The sequence below is a fragment of the Carcharhinus amblyrhynchos genome, unplaced genomic scaffold, assembly GCF_965287045.1.
Source record: "Carcharhinus amblyrhynchos unplaced genomic scaffold, sCarAmb.v2.hapA scaffold_49, whole genome shotgun sequence".
NCBI lineage: Eukaryota > Metazoa > Chordata > Chondrichthyes > Carcharhiniformes > Carcharhinidae > Carcharhinus > Carcharhinus amblyrhynchos.
Window position 1 is genome coordinate 324,392 of NW_027649790.1, and position 26,374 is coordinate 350,765.

Consider the following 26,374-nt stretch of genomic DNA (forward strand, 5'->3'; position numbering starts at 1 on the left):
ACAGTGACCCAAGCCAGGAATTGAACCTAGGTCTCTGGAGCTGTGAAGAAGCAGTACTAACCACTGTGCTACTGTGCTACCCCTTACCGAGGTGTATAAGATCATAAGGTGCATGGATAGGGTGAATGCACTCAGTCTTTTTCCCAGTGTTTGGGAATCAAGAACTAAAGGGCTTAGGTTTAAGTTAATAGGGGCAAGAATTAATGAGAATCCGAGGACCAGATTTTTTTTAAACACAGAGAGTGGTACATATTTGGAATGAGTTGTTGGAGGAAGTGGTTGAGGCAGGACATTGACAACATTTAAAAGGCATTTGGACAGATGCATGGATAGGAAAGGTTTAGAGGGATATGGGCCAAATGCAGGCAAACGGGGTTAGCTTAGATGGATTTTTGGTCAGCATGGACCAGTTTGGGCCGAAGGACCTGTCTCCATGCCATAAATTCTATGATCACCAATACTTAAAAAAAGACGCAACAATGTCCAGGACAAAGCAGCCCTCTTAACTTGTACTCCATCCACTACCATTAACATTCACACTTTCCAGCACCAGTTCCCCATGGCAGCAGCATGTATACCACCTACAAGGTGCACTGCAGCAACTTGCCAAGGCTTCTTCGACAACAACTGCCACGCCTCTACCACCTTGAAGGGCAAGGTCAGTACATATCTGAGAACTCCATTTCCAAGCTAAACATCTTCCCCACTTGGAAAATATATCAGCATTCATTCATCGGCCCCGGATCAATATTCTGAAACATGCATCAGTTGCAGAAATCTAAGATAGCAGCTCATTACTGCCTCTTAAAAGGCAACTGGGGTGGACAATATGGACCCTGCTACTGCTGGCATCTCTTGCGTCCCATGAATGAATTTTAAAAATTCCAGTCCCCACTTCCCCAAGACAAGGCGCTCCGCCCTAAGTCAACCCTGCCTTTCCCAGGACCAGAGACGGATCCGACTCAGCCCCCTCCAGGCCAAGACCGGGCTCTCTGCTTTCTGGAACACTTGTGAGTTGGAGGAACTGTCCTCCAGCAAAGCACAGCCTGTCTAACAGAGCAGGCACTTGTATGGACGATTTGGTGGGCAATGAAAAGGAGAGCTGTTATGCTATCTGACGCTAGGGAAAAGCTGCTCTTCTTCCCCCCCCGCCCCCCACTCCCATTTCCCCCTTAGAGGACTCTTGCTGGATTTTGATCTCAATCTTATTTTATTAAACAGTCAATTTGTTTCTCAAGGGACTAACAAGGATAAGGTTGCTTGGTCCATTATCAGCTCTTTCAAAAGCCATAAATTCTTAATCCCTGCTTCACTGTGAATTAAATTGGGCTCTTCACACTCAACTAACCCCATTCTACATTCCTTTGTACTCTCAGCTCTTAAATCTCCACAGGTTTTTAGGTTTTATTTGGTCCTCTTGCGCTCACCTACTACAGACGCCAGCCTCCCCAGGGACCTCTATAGAAGCTTAGTTGTCCTGTTATCAAACCTATGGAAATGACTGACAGCCACTGTCTGATATAAATCTCTCTGCTACAAATCCTCAAGGACAGAATTTATGCGCGAAGAACAAAGAAGCTTAATTTAAGACATTATAATTTATTTTCATTCCCCTGATCATTGGGCAAATCGGAGCGGCAGCAGATTGTTAATGAGTGGGTGCTTGATGAGTCTATTTGTCTCAATATGTACTTTAGAGCTCTGACAAGATAAATCTGCACCCTCGGTGTTATTATGTTAAATGTACTCTTGTGCCTGCTCCCAGGGCATCTAATGCGGCAAATTCATTGTGTAGGGTGGCACACAGACTAGTAGTGCCCCGGTTCCAGCCCTGGTCGCCGTCAAATGTCACTTGTTGGGGGGGGGGGGTAAGGAAAGAGCAAATTAAACAGGGTTCCTGATTATACCTCACAGGCCCTCGGGTGAGCAACCATGAACTGACATTTGGAGCTCGGACCAGGGGAGTGATTGATGGCAAGGAAAGATAGTGATTCATTGTGGGTGGCACGGTGGCATAGTGGTTAGCACTGCTGTCTCACAACACCAGGGGGAATCCTGGTTCAATTCCAGCCCAGGATCACTGACTGTGTGGTGTTTGCACATTCTCCTTGTGTTTGCGTGGGTTTCCTCCGGGTGCTCCGGTTTCCTCTCCACACTCCAAATTTGTGCAGATTAGGTGGGCTTACTGTGCAAAGTTGCACCTTGGTGCCACAGATGTGTAGGTTAGGGACTTTATCCATGGTAAATGTGCAAGATTTATGGGGATCGGGCAGAGGGTTGGGCTGGGTGCGATGCTCTTTCGGAGAGTCAGTGCAGACTCGTTGGGGCCATATGGCTTCCTTCCGCACTGCAGGGATTTGTATGATTCTCAGTACAGGAAAAGCGAATGGGGGACAGGAAGGGTAGCCCATGGCCTTTTAATGTGGGGTCAAAAACAGCACTCCTGATCCTACTGGCTCCGCATTCCTTTGTGTTGTGAGCTTAGCGCATAGCAATTCAACAATTGAAATTTAGTCCTGCAAGATGTGTAGGCCCTAATTTATACAATTCATTCTGCCTTTAAATGATCTGCACTTGCGTTCCTTCTGCCGGTGCATGTACCTTACCTAATGTGGTAGATCCATTCATTTTCAACCAATTAGCGTGCTAAAAACCTGTACTGTAAGGCCAAATTCTTCATCAAATATGTCCACAAAGCACTGGAGTATTCTTAATTTTTTTTAAGTCTTTGTTTTTCCGCTCTTTTACTCTACTTGCTCCTGTATCTTTTTTGTCCTCGCTCCCTTATTCTTCCAACATCTGACCTATATTCTCCCTTCCTTCATGTCTTTCTCTTCCTTTCATAAGAGGCACTAGTAGATTTCCACGAGGGGTCTTCATGGAATACAAGTTACTCTATAGAGTGAAGTGGAGCTCACCCAATGAGACAGAAGTAGCAGGAGTTTAATACCACGTTCACAACCTGGACCAGGGGTTATATAGGTCCAGCACAGAGGCCTAGATTTGTTGTAAACCACTGGGTGGCCTTTCCTTTGTTTTAATAAAGCTGTGTTGTATCAGGTGAGGCTATTACAATGAGCATCACAAAAGTCCTTTCCATGATGGCACAGTGATACAGTAGTTAGCACTGCTGCTGTACAACTCCAGAGGCCCAGATTCAATCCCAGCCTTAGGTGACTAACTATTTGGAGTCTGCACATTCTCCCCATGAGTGTGTGGGTTTCCTCCGGGTGCTTCGAGTTCCTCCCACAGTCCAAAGATGTGCAGGTTAGGTGGACTGGTCATGCTAAATTGTCCTGATTGATTTGTACTCACACATTGCCATCTCACTATTAGCTGCTTACTGATTTCCTACAGTAAAGAATCAGTTTACATTCCAAAATCACATCCAGGTTAGATGGATTAGCCATCGTAAAATGTGTGTTGTTACAGGGAAAGGGCGGGGGAGAGGACCTGGCTAAGATACTCTGTCAGGGGGCCAATGCAAACTCAATGGGCTGAATGGCCTCTTCTGTACAGTAGTGATTCTATGCCTATCTTCTAGTTTCCTTGTACTAAATAATTACTGAACCCCACATAAGAAAAACTCGCTCAATTGCATGAGCATGCGCAACTCTTGTTTTTCAGCAACTTAAATGTTGCATGTGCCTGAGAGCTTCAAAGTCTGTTCCTTTTTCACCAAATCCCCATGAAAACTGATGACAATGCATGTAAATTTCCCAGAACCACATCCAACCACAAATAAAGACAAAAAATGCTGGAAATACTCAGCAGGTCAGGCAGCATCTGTGGAGAGAAAGGTTTAACAGGCAGGATTTCACTGGGTTCCTGGCTGGGGAGATGCAGGGGCTGGTAAAATCGTGGACAGCCAGGTCAATTTGGCTTCCTGATGCAGACCCAGATTTGGGAAACTTTACTGACAGCAGGACCATATATGGAGACCTTCAAAGAGTTGAAAAGCCAGCATTATTTACATAACTAAAAGACCAATTAGTTGTCATTTTGTGTCAACCTTGGTACTTTTCCAAGAGAGGGCAAACCCTTGTCCTATGGGGAAACTGCCAGCTGAATAGATGCAGCCGGGGGTGGGGTGGAGGAAGGTCGCATGGGTCAAAGAAGAAAGCACAGACAGGGAAGACATTAGCCGCAACCTCAAAGGTCTCCCTGGAGAGGTTTCCCCTCCGACATTTGGCCCTGTTGTTTATTTTTCCACTTTCTTGCTATAGACCCGTGGTCTCCTTCATTTTTCAGTAGTGACCACCTCTCCCAGGGGCGCTACTGAGGCTTCAGAGCTACTGGCCCTGCGATTGGGCCAGCAGTCTCAGTCACCTGCCCATCCACTGCCCTTAATTGGACTGCGGGCCCACAGCTGGGTAACGAGGAGGCAGAATGTAGTAATTGCCAAGCAGATCTCAGTCTCATAGCTCGCAAGTGAGGGCTCAGATCCTGATTGTTACTATCAACTGCTCCCCACCCTTCCCACCTCTGTAAAATTCAACTCGTGTTCCACATGGGTAACCTTTCATCAGAAAGGAGATGGAAATGTAAAAGGTTTTCACAAGCAACGGCAGAGTTTGGGAAAACAGAATAGAAGATCTGTGATAAGGTGGTGTGCAGGAGAGATTAAATGACTAAAGATTTCATGGCACAAAAGGCCAAGGGAAGTGTAATGGGTGAAAAATACCACCAAGTATGTGTGTTTACATGAGGTGTGAAAGGCTCAAACCCTACTACTTTTATTTCTTTTCCATTCTGAAGACAGTTCATCGACCCAAAAGGTAACTGTTTCTCTCTCCACAGATGCTGCCAGAGCTGCTGAGTATTTCCAGCTTTCTTTGTTTTTATTTCAGATTTCCAGCAACTGCAGTATTTTGCATTTATAACCAACTATAAAAAGGCACTGAAATGCAAACATGTTTTAAAACAAATCACCTAGTGCCACATGAAGTGCTTTAATGGTCTCATTGAATCATCATAGAATCTTACAGTACAGAAGGCGATCATTTGGACCATTGAGTCTGCACCAACTACAGTCCCACCCGGGCCCTATCCCTGTAACTCCACACGTTTATCCTCCTAATCCCCCTGACACTAGAGTCAATTTATCATGGCCAATCCACCTAACCCGCACATCTTTGAACTGTGGGAAGAATCTGCAGCACCCAGAGGAAACCCACACAGATACAGGGAAAATGTGCTAACTCCACACAGACAGTAGCCCAAATTCGGAATTGAACCTGGGTCCCTGGCGCTGCAAGGCAGCAGTGCTATGCAGGTTTGTGTCAAATGAGCATCACTATTTATATTTTCTTTTTCATCCGTGCTCAACTCACCACGGTCCCAGACCCAACGGACTAGCCTACTCTGATTGCATTCCCAATTAATAAGACATCTTCCCATTCCTTTTCATTTACCCAGAGTCCACAGCATCATTTATCCATTCTACATCAATTGTGTTAACCCAAACATGGCCAGGATATTGTGAGGCTGACAGGGTCTCTCCCACAGGTTGGAGGACTGATGGAGAACCCCTGCATTTTTAATGGGCAAGGCCCAATGGAACTATTCACCATCGGGCCCTCCCTGCGATTAAGTTCCCTGGTGCAATGTCCCACCCACTGACACCTGTCGGCCATCAGAGGTCAACAATTTCTGAGGTCTTCAGGACCAGTTGCTTCTGGTGCCAGTGCACTCACCAGAGACCCAATGGTAATCGTGCATCACCAGAGACCCAATGGTAATCGTGCATCACCAAGCCAAAGATGAGGAAAGGTATGGAGACGGAGGGGAAGGGGGAACAGCCAGGGAAGTGGCTTTCAATGGTTTCCCTCCACCCGATGCTGGGTCCCTCAGTGCATGAGTACAAGACCCTCTCCCACTGTCAAAAGCTGCAAGCATTGGAAAGCCGTGCAAGCCTCCACTTAAGGTTTAAAGTTGTTTAAGCTAATTTATTACTGTCACAAGCAGGCTTACATTAACACTGTAATGAAGTTACTGTGAAAATCCCCTAGTTGCCACACTCCGGCGCCTGTTGAGGTACACTCGGAGAATTTAGCATGGCCAATGCATCTAATCAGCCTGTCTTTTGGACCATGGGAAGAAATCAGAGCACCCAGAGGAAACCCACGCAGACACGGGGAGAATGTGCAAACTCCACACAGACAGTGACCCAAGGCAGCAATCAAACCCAATTCCCTGGCGCTGTGAGGCAGCAGTGCTAACCGCTGTGTCAGCGTGCTGCTCCATCCCACCTCTGAGCCACCATTAAGTTGTGGGATAATGGGTGTCAATGGGCTCATTAATGAGCCTAACTGGCACCCTGCCACCAGCAGCTGGGAACCCTGCTCCAACTCCTTCATTCCTCCAAGTTAATCGGGGGAAGCAGGGCCTCTCCAATGATTAAGTTATTCCAGCACCGTGTTTCTTGATATGATAGACAGCATGAACTCCAGCCCCATATGCCATGTTATATAAATCCAATTAGCCCAACCACTTCCCAATACTTAGAATTCTCGATCCTGACAATTCTTAAAGTTAAGGACTAACCTGACAAGAGATCTTCAGAATTATACAGGGTTACAACAATGCGACAGGTTCCTCACATTGTTCATTGAGGTTATAATGAAAGGGCACAAAAAATTATGTGACCAAAAAAATTTAAACAATGTCAAAATAAATTCTATGTAGGCAGTTATTGGAGAAGAGATCAATTTCATTTTAAAAAGTAATTGACAGTTATTTGAAATAGAAGAATATTAAAGGCTACAAAGGAGAATGAGAAGAGTGAGACTATAATGAGTGCTCTTGTGGAGAAGAGAAACCAAACAGACTTGATGTGTCAATTGAACTGTATTTATATTACAAAATCTCAAGATCTAATTTAGGTTAAATAGTTGGAGACTTTTTGATTTATTATTGACACATATATTGGGAAACAGTGAAAAGTATTGTTTCCTGCACGCTATACAGAAAAAAAATACTGTTCATAGAGTATATAGGGGAGAAGGAAAGGAGAAGGTGCAGAATGTAGTATCACAGTCATAGTAAGGGTGTAGAGAAAGATCAACTTAATACAAGATAGGTCCATTTAAAAATCTGACGGCAGCAGGGAAGAAACTGTTCTTGATTTGGTCAGTACGTGATCTCAGACTTTTGTATCTCTTTTCCCAACGGAAGAAGGTGGAAGAGGGTCTTTGCATATACTAAATCATTTCCTTAAGTTCTGCTGCTCACGGAGCAATGATCTGAGTAGTACGTATACCCTAGATCATGGTGTACAAGTTGCATATTTCCACTCTGTGAAGTTTTTTTTAAAAAAATCTATCATAAGAACATAAGAACATAAGAAATAGGAGCAGGAGTAGGCCATCTAGCCCTTCGAGCCTGCCCCGCCATTCAATAAGATCATGGCTGATCTGTCGTGGCTCAGTTCCACTTTCCCGCCCTCTCCCCATAACCCTTAATCCCTTCTCTTATCAAAAACCCATCAACCCGCTTCTTAAAAATATTTAGCGAGGCAGCCTCCACCACTTCAACGGGCAGAGAATTCCAGAGATTCACCACCCTTTGAGTGAAGAAGTTCCTCCTCAACTCCGTTCTAAACCGCCTCCCCTTTATCTTGAGGCTGTGCCCCCTAGTCCTACTGTCTTTTTTGAGCGGGAAGAGTCTCTCCACCTCTATCCTATCCATCCCATTCATCATCTTATACGTCTCAATGAGATCTCCCCTCATTCTTCTAAACTCTAACGAGTACAAGCCTAGTTTATTCAGCCTCTCCTCATAGCTCAATCCCCTCAACTCCGGTATCAGCCAAGTAAACCTCCTCTGCACTCCCTCCAGGGCCAAAATATCCTTGCGCAGGTGCGGCGCCCAAAACTGCACACAGTACTCCAGCTGCGGCCTCACCAATGCCCTATACAGCTGCAGCAAGACCTCCCTACTTTTATATTCAATCCCCCTCGCTATGAAGGCCAGCATCCCATTCGCCTTCCTGACCACCTGCTGCACCTGCAAGCTGGGTTTTTGCGACTCATGCACAAGGACCCCGAGGTCCCTCTGCACCGTCGCCTGCTGCAGTTTTTCGCCACGTAAGTAATAGTCCTTCCTACCATTCTTCCTACCAAAGTGGACCACCTCACACTTGCCAACATTAAATTCCATTTGCCATTTCCTGGCCCATTCGCCCAGCCTATCTAGATCCTTCTGCAGACTCTCCACACCCTCCGCACAATTTGCCGTTCCCCCAATCTTGGTGTCATCAGCAAATTTCGACACCCTGCACTCGGTTCCCTCCTCCAGATCATCTATATAAATGGTAAATAGCTGAGGCCCCAGCACCGACCCCTGGGGCACCCCACTAGTCACCATCCGCCAATCCGAATAGCACCCATTGACCCCCACTCTCTGCCTCCTATTTGACAACCAATCCTCTATCCACGCTAACACCCTACCCCCAACTCCATGTCCCCTGACCTTTTGCAATAACCTCTTGTGAGGTACCTTGTCAAACGCCTTCTGAAAATCCAGAAAGACCACATCCACCGGCTCTCCTCTATCCACTGCCCTAGACACATCCTCATAGAACTCCAGTAAATTTGTCAGACACGACTTCCCTTTAATGAAACCGTGTTGCGTCCGCCCTATCAAGCAATTCCCTTCAAGATGCCTCGCAATTTCCTGCTTAATGATGGATTCTAACATTTTACCTACCACAGACGTTAAACTAACCGGCCTATAATTCCCCGCCTTTTGCCTGGCACCCTTCTTAAACAACGGCGTAACATTAGCCGTTTTCCAATCTTCCGGCACTTCCCCAGAATCCAGCGACGTCTGGAAAATAACCACCAAGGCATCCACTATCACCTCCTCCATTTCTTTCAGAACCCTCGGATGCATTCCATCCGGTCCTGGGGACTTGTCCACAATCAGCCCCTCCAGTCTGTCGAGCACCACCTCTCTAGTAACAGTAATGTCATTAAGACCCTCCATTCCTACCACCTTTCCATCGCTAACACCCGGCAAATTATTCACGTCCTCCTCCGTGAAGACAGAAACAAAAAAGTTATTCAAGACCTTCGCCATATCCCCATCCCCTACCACTAGCTCCCCTTTCTCATCCTCTAAAGGACCAACGTTCACCCTAGCCAGCCTCTTCCTTTTTATATATTTATAAAAACTCTTGCTATCCTTTTTTATATTAAGTGCTAGCCCAGCCTCATAGCTTCTCCTACCCTCCTTTATCAACTTCTTTGTCAATCTTTGTTGACATTTAAACCTTTCCCAATCCTCTTCTCGCCCACTGCTCTTAGCTACTCTAAATTCCTCCACTCATCCACTATTCTATTCAATGTGGACAAGATCCTTAAATGGCTTGTTGAGTCTCACATTCAAAGCCTGAACTACATACGTTTGACCCTTGGTATAACTGCAATTTGGATGTCACTTCTTCACAGACTCCTCTCAATCTCATTGGTTACATGGGATCGGAACATGTCCCACACAAACGAGCTGCAATCTTCATGTAATGCCACGGGATGGTATTTCACACATTACCAATCTACAGCTTCACTCTATCCTCATCCATCCAAAGGCTGTCATTGCCTTGCACAAAAACTGCATCAGTGATCTTGTTTGGCATAGTTTTAAGTTTGAAAATCACCACAGACTTTAAAACGCACATGACGCTGGCTAGAACCACTGTGAACCTCGCCTTCTCCTGTCTTGTGATTTTCACCAGAAACGGTTTTCAAAACTTTCCACTCCACAGGTTGGCGTTACGAAATTCACGGACGCTTCATCCATATTGCGGATGTGATGTTATGGGTTCTTGCGATTTTGCGGCTCTCTGATGACGAATCACTGGAAACTGGTCATTTTAGTGTTTAGGTTTCTTTTGGTGGTCTCCAAGCGGTCTTGGTTTTCTGCTGCAACACCAGACATTTTTGTTCCATAAAGCAGCTACACTGACTAGCTATTGTTTTTAGATCTTTGCTGGACTCGGGGCTTGATTTGGTCCCCTTAAAAGTATTGCATTTCACAGGAACAAAATTGGACCATTCAGCCTGTCCAGTCTGCTCCACCATTCAATTAGAATGATCATGGCTGCTACTTTCCTGCACTATCTCCAAGCCCGTTGGTGTCATTAATCTCCAAATATCTATCAATTTCTGTCTTCAACATACAGAACGGGAGAGCTTCTGCAGCCCTCTGGGGTACAGAATTCCAAAGATTCATTACAGACTAAGTTATTGCATTTTTCATCTCAGTCTTAAATTGCCTCTCTCTTATCCTGAGATTGTGTCCCCTAGTTTTATACTACCATGCAAGGGATACATCTTATCTACATTCAGCCTGTCATGCTCTATGAGTTTTGTAAGTTTCAATGAGGTCATCCCTCATTCTTCAAAACTCTGGCAAATACAGACTTAGGGTGGGACTTTCAGGCCCTGCTAGCTGGTAGGATCTTCCAGTCCTGCCGAAGGTGACTCCCTACGGCTGATTACCCAGTGGTAGAACAGGCAAGTCATGCATAACACTGTAGACATCAGCGAGATCTCACTAGCAGCCAATGGCGAGCCACGTCTGCTGGAAGACACACCTGGGGGGTGGGGAGAGAGACAGTTCCACCACCCCAGAGATTAATTTGGTGAACCTCCATTGCACTCCCTCTATGGCAAACATATCCTTGCTTAGATTAAGGGACTAAAGCTGTACATAATATTCCAAGTTGGTCTCACAAAGACTCTATGCAACTGCAATAAGTCATCTTTACTCCTGTATTCAGAGCCCCTTATGAAGAAGGGCAACATACCATTAGCTTTCCTAATTACTTGCTGTGCCTCCATGCTAGATTTTACATACACGGGAACAAAGTCCTTCTAGACACCATCACCTCCCAACCTCTCACCACTTAAACATATATATTCTGCCTTTCCTGCCAAAGTGAATAATCTTCACACTCATTCACATTATTCTCAATCTGCCACGTTCCAGCCCATTCACTTAGTCCTTCCGCGCGTCTACCTCACAACTTACCTTCCCACCTACTTTGGTATCAGTAAATTTGGAAATACTATGACTGGTCACCACAACTAAATTTATTTATATAGATTCTGAACAGTTGTGGTTTCAATCACTGATCCTTGCGGTACCCCACTAGTAAAAGTCTGCCATATTGAGAACAATCCTTTCATTGCTACTGTCTGCTTACCACTATTAGCATATTCCCTCCAACTGATTGTGCTCCAACTTTATGTCCTAACTCCTTTGTGGAACTTCATCAAAAGCCTTCTGAAAATCCAAAGGCACCATACATCCATTTTATCTACGCTGCAAATATCATCCTCAAAAAGCTCCAACAAGTTTATCATGTGATTTTCCATACAAGTTGACTCTGCCCAACATTAACAATTTTTTAAAAAATGTCCAGTTATCATATCCTTTATAATGGATTCTACCATTTCCCTACCACATGTCAAACTAGTTCTCCATTCTCCCTCTTCCTCCCTTCTTAAACAGTGGGGTTACATTTTCTACTTTCCAGTCCGCAGTAACCTTTCCAGAATCTGCAGCATTTTGAATGATGACCACCTACGTGTGTCTCTAGCCACCCCCTTCAACACTCTGGATTGAAGCTCATCTGGTGCAGGGCTTTATTAACCTTTAACGCAGATAATTTTTCAAGTACTACCTCATTAATAATACTAATTTCTTTTTAGTTCCTCAGTTTCGCAAGTCCTTTGGTCACCTAGTATTTCTGGGACATTTTCTGTATCTTCTGTAAAGACATGCACAAAGTAACTATTTAACTTCTTCGCCATTTCCTGATCTCCATTATAAAATTCTCCTGTCCCCATCTATAATGAGCCCACACTTGTCCCAGAGAATCTTTTTCTTTGCATTGTACTTAAGGAAGCTTTTACAGTCTTCCCTTATGTTCCTCACTAGTTTGTATTCATATTCTTTTATCAATTTCTTGATCCTTCTCTGCTGGATTCTGAACTGCTCCCAATCCTCAGGCTTACCACTTTTTCTGACATCTTTATAAGCCACTTGCTTTGATCTAATGCAATACCTATCTTACTGAGTTAACTACGGTTGATTTACCTTTCCCTTTACGTGTTTGTGTCTTAGAGGAACGTACATCGTGTAGGCGATTTCATTTTTCTTTAAATACTGGCCATTGCCTGTCGACTACCACATCTTTTAGTCTATTTTCCTGATCCATCCTGGCCAACTTTCCACTCTTACCTTCATAATTTCCTTTCTTCAGATTTGAGACCCCAGTTTCAGAATGAAACATGTTACAAACATAACGTGATATTTTATCACGTTATGGTCACTATTGCCCAAAGGCTCCTTGGCAGCAAGTTTATCAAGTAGCCCTTCCTTATTACACAATACTAACTCCAAAATGGGCTTGATCCCTTGTTTGCTCCTCAATATGCTGCTCCAGGCACCCATCTCGTAAACACTCCAGGGATTCATTCTCCACAGCGTTAGTGCTGATTTCGTTAACCCAGCCTGTGTAAATTAAAAGTCACCCATTATCACTATTACCCACACTGCATGCAATCTCTAATTTCCCAGTTTATACTGTGCCCAACATTACCACTCCACAACTCCCACCAGTGTTTGCTGCCCTTTTTGTAGCTCCAGCCAAACTAACGCTATATCTTGATCCTTCAGTCTAAAATCCTCTGATCTCTTCTCTTATTAACAGTGCTACTCCACCGTCTTTCCCTTTCTGCCTATCTCTCCTAAACGCCGAATATCCCTGGATATTCATTTCCCAATCTTGGTCACCCAGTAGCCATGTCTCTGTAATGGCAATTAAACCATACCCATATATTTCAGTTTGTGCACTCAAATCATAAACCTGTTTTACAAATACTACGAGCATTCAGATAGAGTGCCTTAAATCTGCTTATTTAAAAACTTTATTCTCTACTCTGATTCCATTTGATATTTGCCTCTGCTTTGTCCGTCTTCTATTTTGGCTTTCTACTTCTTCTTACCAGTTTGGTTTCCCTCAACTTTAAGCCTTCTCTCAGGTTCCCACGCCCCAGCCAATCTAGTTTAAACCCTCACCCACAGCACTAGCAATTCTCCCTGCAAGGACGAGAGCCCCAATCCTGCTGAAATGCAACCTATCCATCTTGTACAGGTCCTATGTGCCCCAGAAATGGTTCCAATACCTCAGAAACCTCATACTCTCCCTCCTCCACCCACAACGTTCAACTGCTCAATTTTCCTGTTTCTATCCTCACTGGCACACGGGATGGAAGAGATTCTGAGATTATTACATTAGAAATCCGGTTTTTCCAATCTCCTTGCTAGTTTCCTGAAATCTGCTTTCAGGACTGCATCCCTCTTCCTACCCAAGTCATTGGTACTGACGTGGGCCACAACCTCTGGCTGCTCCACCAGAATAATGTCCTCTAGCTACTTCATAATAAAGAGTCATTGAGTTTTACAGCACTGAAAGAGCCCATCGTGGCAGCACCAGCTAATCATCCCCGATCCTGGCGCCAGGAAGGCAACATATCATCCTGGAGTTATGTCTTTGGAGATGCCTGCCTCTTCCTCTGTTTGACAAATTCCTTATTACTGCTGCTCTTTCTGGTGACGATGTACACATTTTGACAATTTTGGAGGACCTATTTCAATACTCGTTTCTCAAGTTCAGGCCAGTGGTTGTTCCCGGTTTTCATGGCACATTTGGGCTCGGACATCTGCAAATTCTTCCTTCCTCCATTTTCACATGAAGTTTTCACGAACATCAATTTTTCTCATTGCAGCATAACTATTTGACAAGTTAGCAAACGTTACGAATTTTAGTTTAAAACCACTTTCATACTTCATTCTGTGTTGGGGTTTCCATTCAGGCCATTAACTTCCCTTGCCATGCACTGTTTGCTACGTGCACAAATTCTTGCAACAAAGCCCTTTTTGTCTACTTTATCCTTGTGCTGCTATAAGATACTGGTAAGTAAAACATAGGACTTAGGAGCAGGAGGGCAGCTCAGCGGCACAATGCTTAGCACTGCTGCCTCACAGCGCCAAGGGCGCAAGTTCAATTCCAGCCTTAGGTGACTGTCTGTATAGAGTTTGCATGTTCTCTCTGCGTGGGCTTCCTCTGGGTGCTTTGGTTTCCTCCCACAGTCCACAGATGTGCAGCTTAGGTGGACTGGCCATGGTACATTTCCCCTTAATGTCCGAAGATGTGTAGGTTAAGGGGATTAACGGGGTAAATACATGGGGTTATGGGGTACGCCCCGGGTTTGAGTCAGCACAGACGTGCGGGTTAGGTATATTGGCCATGTTACATTCTCCCTCAGTGTACCCGAACAGGTGCCGGTATGTGGCGAGTAAGGGATTTTCACAGTAACTTCAGTGCGGTGTTAATGTAAGCCTACTGGGACTAATAAAGAAACTTTATCTTTAACTTTAAAGTTCAATGGGCCAAATGGCCTCCTTCTGCACTGCAGGGATTGTATGCTTCAGCCCTTCATGCCTGCTCTGCCAGTCAACAAGGTGATGACTGATCTGGCTGTGGCCTCCATTCCACCTCGTAACCCACGACTCTATTACCTATCGCAAACCCATCTAACTCAGCCTCGAATGAATTGAAAGACTGAGCCCCCACTATTCTCTGATCCTCAGGCAAAAAAAAAATTCTCCTCATTTAAGTTCTTGAAAGGGAACCTGCTTATTCTCAAACTACGTCCCCTAATTTCAGTCTCCCATACAAAAGGGAACATCCTCCGAGGACCCGCCCCACTCAAGAGCACTCAAGGTTTTATAATGCAAACACGCATTTTGCGGGGTGAAAAACTGGGGCTCTGCGCTAATGCGAGTGTAGGAGGTTGTGGCTGAAAAGTGGGGGCGGTGGCAGGGAAAATCAACTTGCACATCGAGTCTATGCAAAAATCATCATTTTGGTAGCTGGAATAATAGGAACTTATATGCTGGGTAGACTTATATGATCTACGGTAATAATGAAGGGTTTATTAAAAAAGGCAGAGAGAGTGCTGAAGAAAGCGTGGGAAACCTAGTAAAATTACTTTTAATAACTACAATCCCACTGGGTAGAGAACCGACAGACCTTATTCTTGGAAATTATTTCAGGTCTACCTGTACTGCAGGCTATTAAGTCGGTACTGTTTGGAACTGGCAGCATTTTCCTGCTCTTTCCCCCACTTCCATATGAGAAAACTGAAAAACTATGTGGACGCTATCCAAATTTTAAAATTAATTTCAGGGCTTTCAATCTCAGAATCCCAGAAAGCATTCTCGCAACGAAACCTTAAAGGCTTCACAGACCTCCTTCTGTTGCCACAAACCCACCTGTTGACTCTCTTGATACGTTGGAGGGGGCACACTCTGGGTTGCCATCATGGTCAGTGTTGATGCAGGGGACGCATGTTGCATCATGGGGTTGCTTCACATCTAGAACCTGAGGAAACAACAGAGATGGTTCTTACAGCTGCTTAGTACATCAGCTTGGAGCACTCAGAAAAAAAATGGGTCACTTAGCCAGCTAAAGGCATTGAATGTCCAGTTCCCAGAGTGAATTGCACAAGTACATTACGATTCATCACATTACAAGGCTACCGAGAACTGCCAGTAACAACTAGATCACACATGCTGCTTTAAAAAAAATGCATCAGTTCTGTCTGTCAGACATGTGTCAGAATTGGTAGGGCTGTTTCAGATTTGCAGCAGATTCTATTACTAAAATATGAGACCATAAAGTGTAAGAAGGGGAAGTGGTAATGAAGGTGGTCGGCTTCAACTTGCTGTGCTCCCAGCTACCATCCACTGTGTGCTCTTGATGCAGCGAAAAAGAGAGTGTGCGGGACAAGAAAAGAGAGAGGTGGCGGGGGGGGAAGATGTAAAGGGAGGGGAGTGGAGGGGGGTGAGAAAGAGAGAGAGGGGGGGGAAGAGAGAGCTGGAGAAAAAAGGAGAGAAAAAACACCCAGGATCATTCTCCTGATTGGCCTCTCAGCTAGCAGCATGGCACAGAGACCGAAGAAAAAAATGTCAGTCGCATCAGCAATTGCTCAGCGATGTTTACCAAACGCATTTTAAAAGTTCACCCCTTCCTCTCACATGTACTCAGATTTATGTAACTATTTGCTTCAACTTTATCACTATCTTTTGATTGTATTTTTGTTCCAACTCTTCTTCATCACCAATGCCGTCCTAAAGTTTGATCCCGGATCCCATACCCAGGATTCCTAATGTAAGACAGCATTCCTTAAATCAGCACATTGGAGAGAGATCTTTGGACAAGGTTGGCCACCAGCAACAAAATCCTTTTTCGGTTAATGTCGCTACCACCAAACATAACCACCATCGTCTCATCTGTCCTACCCAAAGGATCATCACCAAGCATATGTTCTGCAGCATACACATTACTGCACAGTAGGGGAATACTGATTGTGACTATCTCCCTCCCCTTCACCATCAGAGGCTAGCCTTTCAGTCACCCCGGCTCTTAGAAACACCCTCTCAACTCCACTTTCCTGCCCTTTCTCTCAAAATTTTATCCCTCCTGTTTGCAGCGTTCATAGAACATAGATTAGTAGAGCACAGTACAGGCCCTTCGACCCTCGATGTTGTGCAGAACCCAAGATCAAGCTATCCCACTCCCTATCATTCTGGTTTGTTCCACCTGCCTATCTAATAACTGCTTGAGGGTTCCTAAAGTGTCCGACTCCACTATCACAGCAGACAGTGCATTCCACACCCCAACCACTGGGGTGGCACAGGCATTGGTGCTGGGACCCCAACTATTCACAGTATATATTAATGATTTGGATGAGGGAACAAAATGTAACATCTCAAAGTTTGCAGATGATACCAAGTTGGGTGGGAGGGTAAACTGTGACGCAGATGCAGAGATCCTTCAGAATGAACGGGACAGAGGGGGTGAGTGGGCAAATCAATGGCAGATGCAGTATAATTTGGATAAATGTGAGGCTATTCATTTTGGAAGCAAAAACAAGGAGGCAGATTACTACCTGAATGGCTGCAAATTGGGAGAGGGAAGTGTGCAGCGGGATCTGGATGTCCTTGTACACCAGTCACTGAAGGTAAGCATGCAGGTGCAGCAGCCGATAAAGAAGGCAAATGATACGTTGGCCTTCATTGCGAAAGGTTTCGAGTACAGGAGCAGGGATGTGTTGTTGCAATCATACAGGGCCTTGGTGAAGCCACACCTAGAGTATGGTGTGCAATTTTGATCTCCTTTTCTGAGGAAGGGTGTCCTTGCTCTCGGGGGAGCGCAGCGAAGGTTTACCAGGCTGATTCCAGGGATGGCGGGACTGACGCACGAGGAGAGATTGACTAGGTTAGGATTGTTTTCGCTGGAGTTCAAATGAATGAGGGGGGTTCTCACAGATTATAAAATTCTAATAGGAATAGACAGGGTAGATGGCAGGAGGATGTTCCCAATGGTGAGGGAGTCCATAACGAGGGGTCACAGTCTGAGGATTCAGGGTAGACCATTTAGGACGGAGGTGAGAAGACATTTCTTCACCCAAAGAGTGGCGAGCCTGTGGAATTCATTAGCACAGGAAGTAGTTGATACCAGAACATTGAATATATTCAAGAGGCGGTTGGATATAGCACTTAGCGCAAATGGGATCAAAGGTTATGGAGAGAAAGCAGGATTAGGCTATTGAGTTTGATGATCAGCCATGATCGTAATAAATGGCGGAGCAGGCTCGAAGGGCCAAATGGCCTCCTCCTGCTCCTATCTTCTACGTTTCTATGTTTCTGTATTAAGAAGTTGGACAGGGAATTATAGATCAGTCAACTTAACATCAGTGGTGGGAAAAATAATGGAATGCTTACAAAAGGAGAGAATAGAAAAACAGCTTAGAAATGTGAAATATAACAATGAATTCTCAGCATGGATTTCAGAAGGGAAAACCCTGTTTCATCAACTATACTCAATTGTTTGAGGTGGTAACAGAAGGGATAGATAATGACAAAGCAGTACATGCAATTTATCTGGGTTTTCAAAAGGCCTTTGATAAGATTATTGCAAGAATACGAGACAGAATGGGTTCCTAACTGGCTTGAAGACAGAAAGCAGAGAATGGGAGTAAAGAGCAGTTATTCAGAATGATAGAAGTTGGGAAGTGGTGTTCCACAAGGATCAGTGCCAGGACCACTGATGTCCACCAATCACATTCACAATTTGGACGTTAGAATCAAAAACACAATTTCTAAATTTCAGATGACACCACATTTGGGGGATGGGGTTGGGAGAGTCGATATACTAGGAGGATTACAACAAATTACAGGGCACCAATACACTTGCAGAATGGAAAAATAATTGTCAAAATGACATTCAACACAGATAAATGTGAGATGGCATGTTTTGGAAGAAAGAAACACCACTTATTACTTGGGAGGTGCAAGTCTAGGCGAGATGAAGAGACAAAGGGATCTTGGAGTATATAGCAGTTATTAAAAGTTGCACCACAGGTCAGCAAAGCCATAAAAACAGGCCAAACACTAGGCTTCATTTATAGAGGGACAGAATTGAAAAGTAGGGAAGTTACGCTAAATCTGCAATGAGCCTCAGTTAGATCACACTGAATATAATATATGACCAGAACTGCATGCAGTTCTGGTCACATATTATACAAAGGATACAGAGACTCTGGGGGGGGAAATCCAAAAGTAAATTGAGAAAAAAGGTCTTCGTCCAAAAAGAGTGATGGCACCACAAAACTGGCTATCACAAGGCAACACTGACACAAATAGTAGACACATATTTAAAAGGAAAGTAGACAAGCATTTGAAGGAGAAGGAAAGAGAGAGAGCTGGGATGACAAATTTAAATGAGGAAAGGAGAGAGGAGGCACGAGTGGCACACAAACACATCAAATGGAAAATGATTGGGCTGAATGGCCTGTTCTTGTTCCATACATTCTGTGTGATCCTAAGAATGCAAGAGCAATTTAGTTGACCTTACTCCTCATCTTTGCCCAATAATCATGAAAAATCCCCTCTCTTTTGGTGGGAAGTATATAGAATGTTTCCCTTTATTGATGAGATATTGAATACAAAAACAGGGATGTAATGATGGAACTGTATAAAACACTGGTTAAGCCACGGCTGGAACTGTGTGTACAGTTCTGGTCGCCAGATTACAGGAAGGACATTATTGCAGAGGAGACTTACAAGAATGTTGCCAGGCCTTGAAAATTGCAGCTATGAGGAAAAATTGGACAGGCTGGATTTGTTTACCTTGGAACTGAGGCAGCTGTGAGATGATCTAATTGGTGTGCAAGTTTATGAGGTTCCGAGCCAATGCTCCAGTTGAGGCTGAACCAGTGTTCAATGAAGGTTCATCTCAACTTCCTTGCTTTTACACTGTATGTCTCTATTGATGTAGTCCTGGATTACTTATTCTTTAAAAAAAAATCAGTGGAAACGTGGAACTATTTGGGCGTTGGTTCAATTAAACACATTATTTAAGGTGGGGTTTGACTCTGTACAACTGAATCTATACTGCCTCACTTTTGTATTCCAAACCCTCAAGGTAAAGACCAAAATTTTGCTCCTCTTGGATTTTTGCACCACTGCACTGTCTTTTGGTGGTTTATGTACAGAGACAACTAAATCCTTCGCTCCTTCACAATGCCTGGTTTCCCAACAAGAAGAAAGCATATTGATGCATCTGTTCTGGATCCAAAGAGAATGGCCTCGCATTTCCCTACAATAGACTCCATCTGCTACAATTTTGCCAGCTCACAATACTTTGATCTCCTGATTCTATATTCACAGCTTACTGTTCCTCCTCACTTCATGTCAAATGCAAACTTGGACGTACAGCTTGCGCTCTCTCTCTCTATTTTTTCATTCGGGTCATTAAAACACAGAGAAAAGCAGAGGATCCCATACTAACCCACGATAAACCCCATTAGTCGACTGCCGCTAATCGGAGAGCGTTCCCTTTGTTCATCACCATCTCCTACCTCTTGGAACTGAGAAAAAATAAAGTTACACACTTAACCACATTCTCCCAGAGCTTTCAATTTCTTCAGAAGGTGGAGCTACGAAAGGCACAAAGTCAGAAGCCTTGAGAGACTGGGAAATCAAGTTTCCCAGCGTCGTGAAGTTTAGTGATCTCATATAAAATGCCCTACACCCCCTTCACATAACAAAGAAATCCAGATTGTTCCTATTTGATTACTTGGCAGGTCGCCAGAGCAGTTACTTAGACTGTAAGAACTCAAAGGCCAATCTTAACAATTGGCCTCAACAACTACTGGCGTCAGTGTGATCCTTTAGGTAGCTGCAGATGGATTGAAAAGAGAATTATATTCTGAAATGTTCAGAGAATCACATTCCCGTGCCTCGGTGGAGTTGCTCCAAGTTAGGTTAGTAGCTGCTGACAGTGATATGAAAGTCATTCCTATTCTCCTGCATCACCATCCCGGTCAGAGGAAACAAATTAATACCTCCAGCGAGATTCTGATTTGTAGCTCTGATATTCAGGCACCCACCCAAATGTCAGCATACTCTACTCGGTCGTGTCATGGTTCAATTTAACTGTGTGTCACAGCAGTTAAGTCAGTGCCACATCAGAATGGAGATGGGAATGCCACTGCGCTGCAGAGAACAGAGGCTAACTTTTAACTGCTACAAAAGATCTCAAAAGTTCATTAAACACAGCTCAAAGTTAGCGTTATTCCATGGTTTCCTTCAGCACAATTTTCTTTTAGGATCTTCTCTGCTATGGTCCACAACCAAACATTTATTTGTGCTTGCTATGACATGATGTTCGTCCTGTAGAATGGAAGGCTGACCAAATATAGACAGCAGGGGGACCAAGTGTGGCTGGTCCAATGGGAGGGCCAACAGCAGGAATCCTGATGGTAGCCCTGTTGGGAGAGGTGGCTGCGCCTGAGCTAGCAGGAGGACACGAGGGTGTTAGAGGATGGGGGCGGCCACAACGGCCAAGGCTATCACAGTGGAGAGGGAACCCAGTAAGATCTCAATACTCCCATGGTCAGTTGATTGCCACTAAACGGCTACTTGTTGCTGCTGGGTGGTCCTTTGCCCTCCCTCCTCCAGCCAGATCACCTGGAGGCAGAAAAATGTAAGACGGTCAACCCATCCTTCTATTCTGTAAAGTACAGCTCCTCCCCCCAACTTGACCCTTTTCCAAACCAACCTCCTAGCAGATGGTGAAATCCCCAAGTTTGTTTTGTTTATTTATTTAGTGCCAAAAGTAGGCTTACATTAACGCTGCAGTGATGTTACTGTGAAAATCCACCAGTCACCACACTCTGGCACCTGTTCGGGTACACTGAGGGAGAATTTAGCATGGCCAATGCACCTAACCAGCATGCCTTTTGGACCGAGAGGGGGAACCAGAGCACCTGGAGGAAACCTACACAGACATGGGGAGAATGTGCAGATTCCGCACAATGATCCAAGCTGGGAATTGAACCAGGTCCCTGGCATGGTGAGGCAGCAGTGCTAACCATTGTGCCACCCAAGGCACTTTGATCAGCAATGTATTGCTATTCTCTCCTGACTGTCCCAGTGCTCAGATGATGTTCCAGCGAACCTTTCTTCTATCCCCTGTAGCACTGGGTATTTAGCATTGAGTTCAGCAACTGGAGTTCAGAGTGCCATAGGAATGCCTATAAAGAAGTCAATTCAGACTGCCTGGGTCCATTTCCCAAAGGACTCTTACTAATCAGGCCTCTTATTACCCCATCAGTCCTCTTTCAATCAACAGCAAAGTGCTGGAAGTGATCAAACAGTATTAACTCAGCAATAACCTGATCCCTGAAGCTCAGTTTGAATTCAGCCAGGGCGACTCAGATCCACATCTCATGACAGCTCTGGACCAAAACGAATGATAAAAGAACAGAACTCTAGAAGTGGGGTGAGGTGAGAGTGGCTGTCTTTGATGTCAAGGCAGGATTTGACAAGGGTGTGGCATCAAAAAGCACTGGCAAAGTTGGAGTCAATGAGCATCAAGGGAATATTCTCCATTGGCTGGAATCATATTTAGCACAAAGCACGATGACCACTGTTGATGGAAGTCAATCGGATCAGTCCCGAGACATTGCTGCCAAATTCCTTACAGTAGAGCTTTGTTGCTTCATCAGTGATGTTTCTTTCATCATATGCTTAGCAGTAGGGATATTTGGGGGTGGAGGGGGGTGGCAGCGCAGTCAAGAGCGGGAAGGGACGTCGCGGCGTGGCAGAGGCAATCGAGTCCATGGGTCTCTGATGATCCTGAGACCAGAAGACCTGGACTATTATCTCACTGACGTTTGTTGGAGCTTACTTCGCAAAAAACGTCTTGTCAAGTTTCCTGCATTACATTTCAAAAGTTAGTGCTTCGGGACATCTTGAAAAAGTTAAAGGAGCCACGCAAGTGCATATTGCAGTCAGCTTTCAATACCCACCCAGCAATTTTCATTGTGTTTTGTTGGAATTTTCCCAATAGCTTATCGCTTCTAAGAGCTGGATTTGTCAGCGCATTTGCCAAGGAGCGAAAGGAAAATGGCTTTTTCTAAATGCGCTTCACAGCTACAAAGACTTCAAATTAGCCACTCCCAAAATAAACTGCTGAATTTTATCCATCACGGACTCTGGTTCTAACCCCGCTGTTATTTATTCAGAAGGGAGGGCAACTTGGCCGCTTGGATTCACTCACCAGCAGTCGATGTATTTTAGAACATATTGCACGAATCACTAAATTCCCAAGACTTTCTGAATGCTACGCAAATGGGACGTTAAGAGGGTGGGCGTTTGTCTCAGGTTTCCTAAACAAGCAAGAGTATCATTTAGAGTGGCTAAGCCTACCAGGAGTCATTTCCCACTGAAATAGACCAAGCAGGGGATATTCCCTTTTCAGTTTCCAATTTCCTGTTGTGGAAACATAACAAGGGCTGAAGAGTGCCCGGACCCCTGACTGCTTTCAACAGGAACCATTACTGGGAGTCACAAGGGAAACAAAGGGAAATGTAACATTAAGGCTGTTTGAAGTCAAACTAAGCCACCCATCTAGTAAGCAAAGTTACCCTGCAGGATATGCAAGCATTCAGATATCTGAAAGAAGAAATTTACAAATCACAAGTCTTCACCAGAGCCTCAGAAAATTATATCTTGATAATTGAGCTGGATTTTCGTTGAGTTTGCCATTTAAAAATGGTGACCAGGACCTGGTTCTGGTATTCCCAACCTCATTCCAGGAGTTTCCAAATTTCAGAAATGAGTTTTAAGGTTGCAGCTGGTTCAGGTGCACCCTAAACTCCTGACTTTGTGACTCCGTTATGACAGGTTTGTCCAAATTCTCTCCAATTTTCATGGAGTCACGTCAGGTTTTCAACACAGAGGTGTCGTAAACCATCGTCTGTGTAAGGGAAGTATTTGACAGACATGTTCAAATGATCCTCCTCATGCCTCCCCCCCCGCCAATAACAAACATCTCCAATGGCCCCTCATGCCAAACCACTAACCAAGATATGCCCTAAAAAAAAACCCTACAGTCCCTGATGCCCCAGTGCCAACCGACGCCACTCTAGACAGCTGCTACGGCCCCTCAAGCACCCCATGCCAAACGCTGGCATTTCCATGCCCATTTACCCACTGTGGAGAACCAATACACCTGAGTTACAGTAAGATATGTGCCAACAGCTTGAGAAAGTCATTGATGGCTTTCCACTTTGTAAAAATGAACTCCTTTTATTACTGCCCAATGGGAGTGTCAAACATCCAGACCCTTTACCATTAACAGCTGAAACTTCAAACACTTGAAGCCTCCTATGTTCATCTTGTGTAAACAGATATCTTGAAATTTGACAGCATTTGTCAAAGAGCCAGAGCCCTCATCAAGCAATGTTTTCTCTGGGGCTCAGGTGTTTTAGTACTCAAATAGATTGCTGGGCTCTCAGCCAAGTCTCATTATGTATTTTTGGATAAGAGCCCAGCCATCCATTTGAGTACCACAACAAAGTGATTGACATTTCTTGTTTTTTCAATCCTCACTGCCAATTTTACAGTATCTATTTACAAGATGAAGCCCTTTCAAATGCTTGCAGTTTCTACTATAGATAGAGTCATAGAGGTTTACAGCATGGAAACAGGCCCTTCAGTCCAACTTGTCCACGCTGTCCTTTTTTTTAAATCCCTAAACTAATCCCAATTACCTGCATTTGGCCCATATCCCTCTATATAAATTAAAGGGTCTGGATAGTTGACAGTCTTATTGGGCTATAGTGAAAAGGAGCTTTTTAAGAAAGCGGGAAATCCTCAATGAGAGCATTTTAAAAAAGTACCCTGGAGAAGGCATTAGCCTAGTGGTATAATCACTAGGCTATTAATCCAGAAACCCAGCTAACATTTCAGGGACCCATGCTGGGGTCCCACCATAGCAGATGGTGGAATTTGAATTCAATAAAAAAAATTCTGATTACAGTGCCAGTTGTCTACTGCCAGCAGTTCACACTGCTGAAGGTTAATTGCTCCCAAATTGTTGGAGTGTTTGTTTTAATCTGGGCTAATCCAGTTTTGCTTTGTTAGGGTTGTCTCTTGGGGCTTTCAGAGTACGGTTTGATTAGGTTGCTTGACAAGCAGAAAAACCATGTGTGTGGGTGGAGCTAGGCTTAGAGAGAAAAATCAGGCAGTTGCAGTTTGAATTTGAAAAGAAGCAGTAGCTCTTTCTCTCTCTCTCTGGAAACTGAAGTAGGGATCTACGAGAAAATATGTTTCTCTCTCCAGAGATCTGCAAAAGGCAAAAGGTGTTTTCTCCCTTTCTCTCTCATTGGGGTTCTTCTGTATGAAGACCAGTTTTCCTCAGAAGGCTGCTGTCAAGAGTCAGAAAACATGTGTCTCTCTGAATCTCCGTCCAGAGCGGTTAAAAGGCTGGAGGATAGGGAATTCGCGCAAGTCTGTGTGTCTTGCTAACTGATTCGCTAGAGGAATTTACATCTGTGGGGATATTGCTTAAATTGGAACTAATTGAAGTAGTTAAGAATTATTCTTGTCATGTTTAAGTATTTCATTTATAACATTATGCTGATTCCTTTTATTATATTTTCACTATGTCGTTAAGTAAAATTTGTTTTAATAAAAGCTTCCTACTGGATCAATAAAATCACATCTGGAGTCAAACACCCTGTGCTCGCACTAATGCCAAAATCAAAAATAGTGCTAACTTCATAATATACTTTGGAGTTTCTGAACTGGTACCTAACAAAATATTAATGCAAAAAAAAAACTCTATAACAAGCTTATCAAGTTATTGCCAGGAGTGGTATTAGTGGTTAACATTCTCATCTTGGGTTTCAGAAGGTTGCGGGTACAACACCTATTTGAGGACTTGAGCACTGAGCTTAGGATGGGCACTTTGTGGAACATTATGAGTGTGTTACATTGTTAGAGGTGCTGTCCTTCACATGGAATTTAAAACCAGGGACTATCCATCTTATAGGTTCGCCTAAATGATCCCCCACAATAGTAATCAAAAAACAGTATCATCGAATCCCACAGTGCAGGAGGATGCCATTCAGCCCATCGAGTCTGCACTGACAACAGTCCTGCCCAGGCTCTATCCTCATAACCCCATACATTTACCCTAGCTAGTACCCCTGACACAAAGGGACAATTTACAGTGGCCAATCCACCGAACTCACACATCTTTGGACTGTGGGTGGAAACCGGAGTACCCGGAGGGAAACCAAACACGGAAGCCAGGAATCAAATTTGGGTCCCTGGCGATGTGAGTCAGCAGTGCTAGCCACTGTGCCACCCTTGGCATCTTGAACTAAAAGGTTAACTGTTCTTTCAGCGCATGCTTTCCATGCAAAATTGCCTTAATGCATTCTTCCAAACAGCAGTATTAACAGTACAGGAATCTTTGAATAGCCTCAGATGTGATAGGGTATCGAATGAAGCTCCCTCATTCTTTTCATTATCTGTGAAAGAGATAAAAGTGCTGGAATATCCTGGACTCGTGAAACTGCACCCCAGTGGGAATACGTATTTCAGGCGAAGGAAGAGGAGAAAAGGAAAAAAACAAACAGGGTGCAGAAACTGATAATACATTGAAAACAAAGGAAAAAGATTACAGCACAGGAACAGGCCCTTCAGCCCTCCAAGCCTGCACTGACCATGCTGCCCAACTGAACTAAAACCCCCTACCCTTTTAGGTCCACATCCCTCTATTCCCAACCTATTCACATATTTTGAAGCCTCTTAATAGTCACTATCTCATCCACTTCCACTCACCTCCCCCTTCCCCAGTAGTGAGTTCCAGGCACCCACCACCCTCTGTGTAAAAGAAACTTGCCTTGTACATCTCCTTTAAACCTTGCTCCTTGCA

The 26,374-nt window shown here is 44.3% G+C and overlaps 1 protein-coding gene across 6 annotated transcripts in view; it reads right to left on the minus strand.

Moving 5' to 3' along the window:
* Positions 1 to 26,374, minus strand: part of pknox2 (pbx/knotted 1 homeobox 2) — a 422,849-nt gene that overhangs the window by 128,927 nt on the left and 267,548 nt on the right. For all 6 annotated transcript variants that reach the window (XM_080182211.1, XM_080182212.1, XM_080182214.1 and 3 more), the window contains one exon: positions 15,349 to 15,457. In XM_080182211.1, the coding sequence (XP_080038337.1) occupies positions 15,349 to 15,435 (87 nt within the window). In that variant the 5' untranslated portion in view covers positions 15,436 to 15,457. The remainder of the gene's footprint in view (positions 1 to 15,348; positions 15,458 to 26,374) is intronic.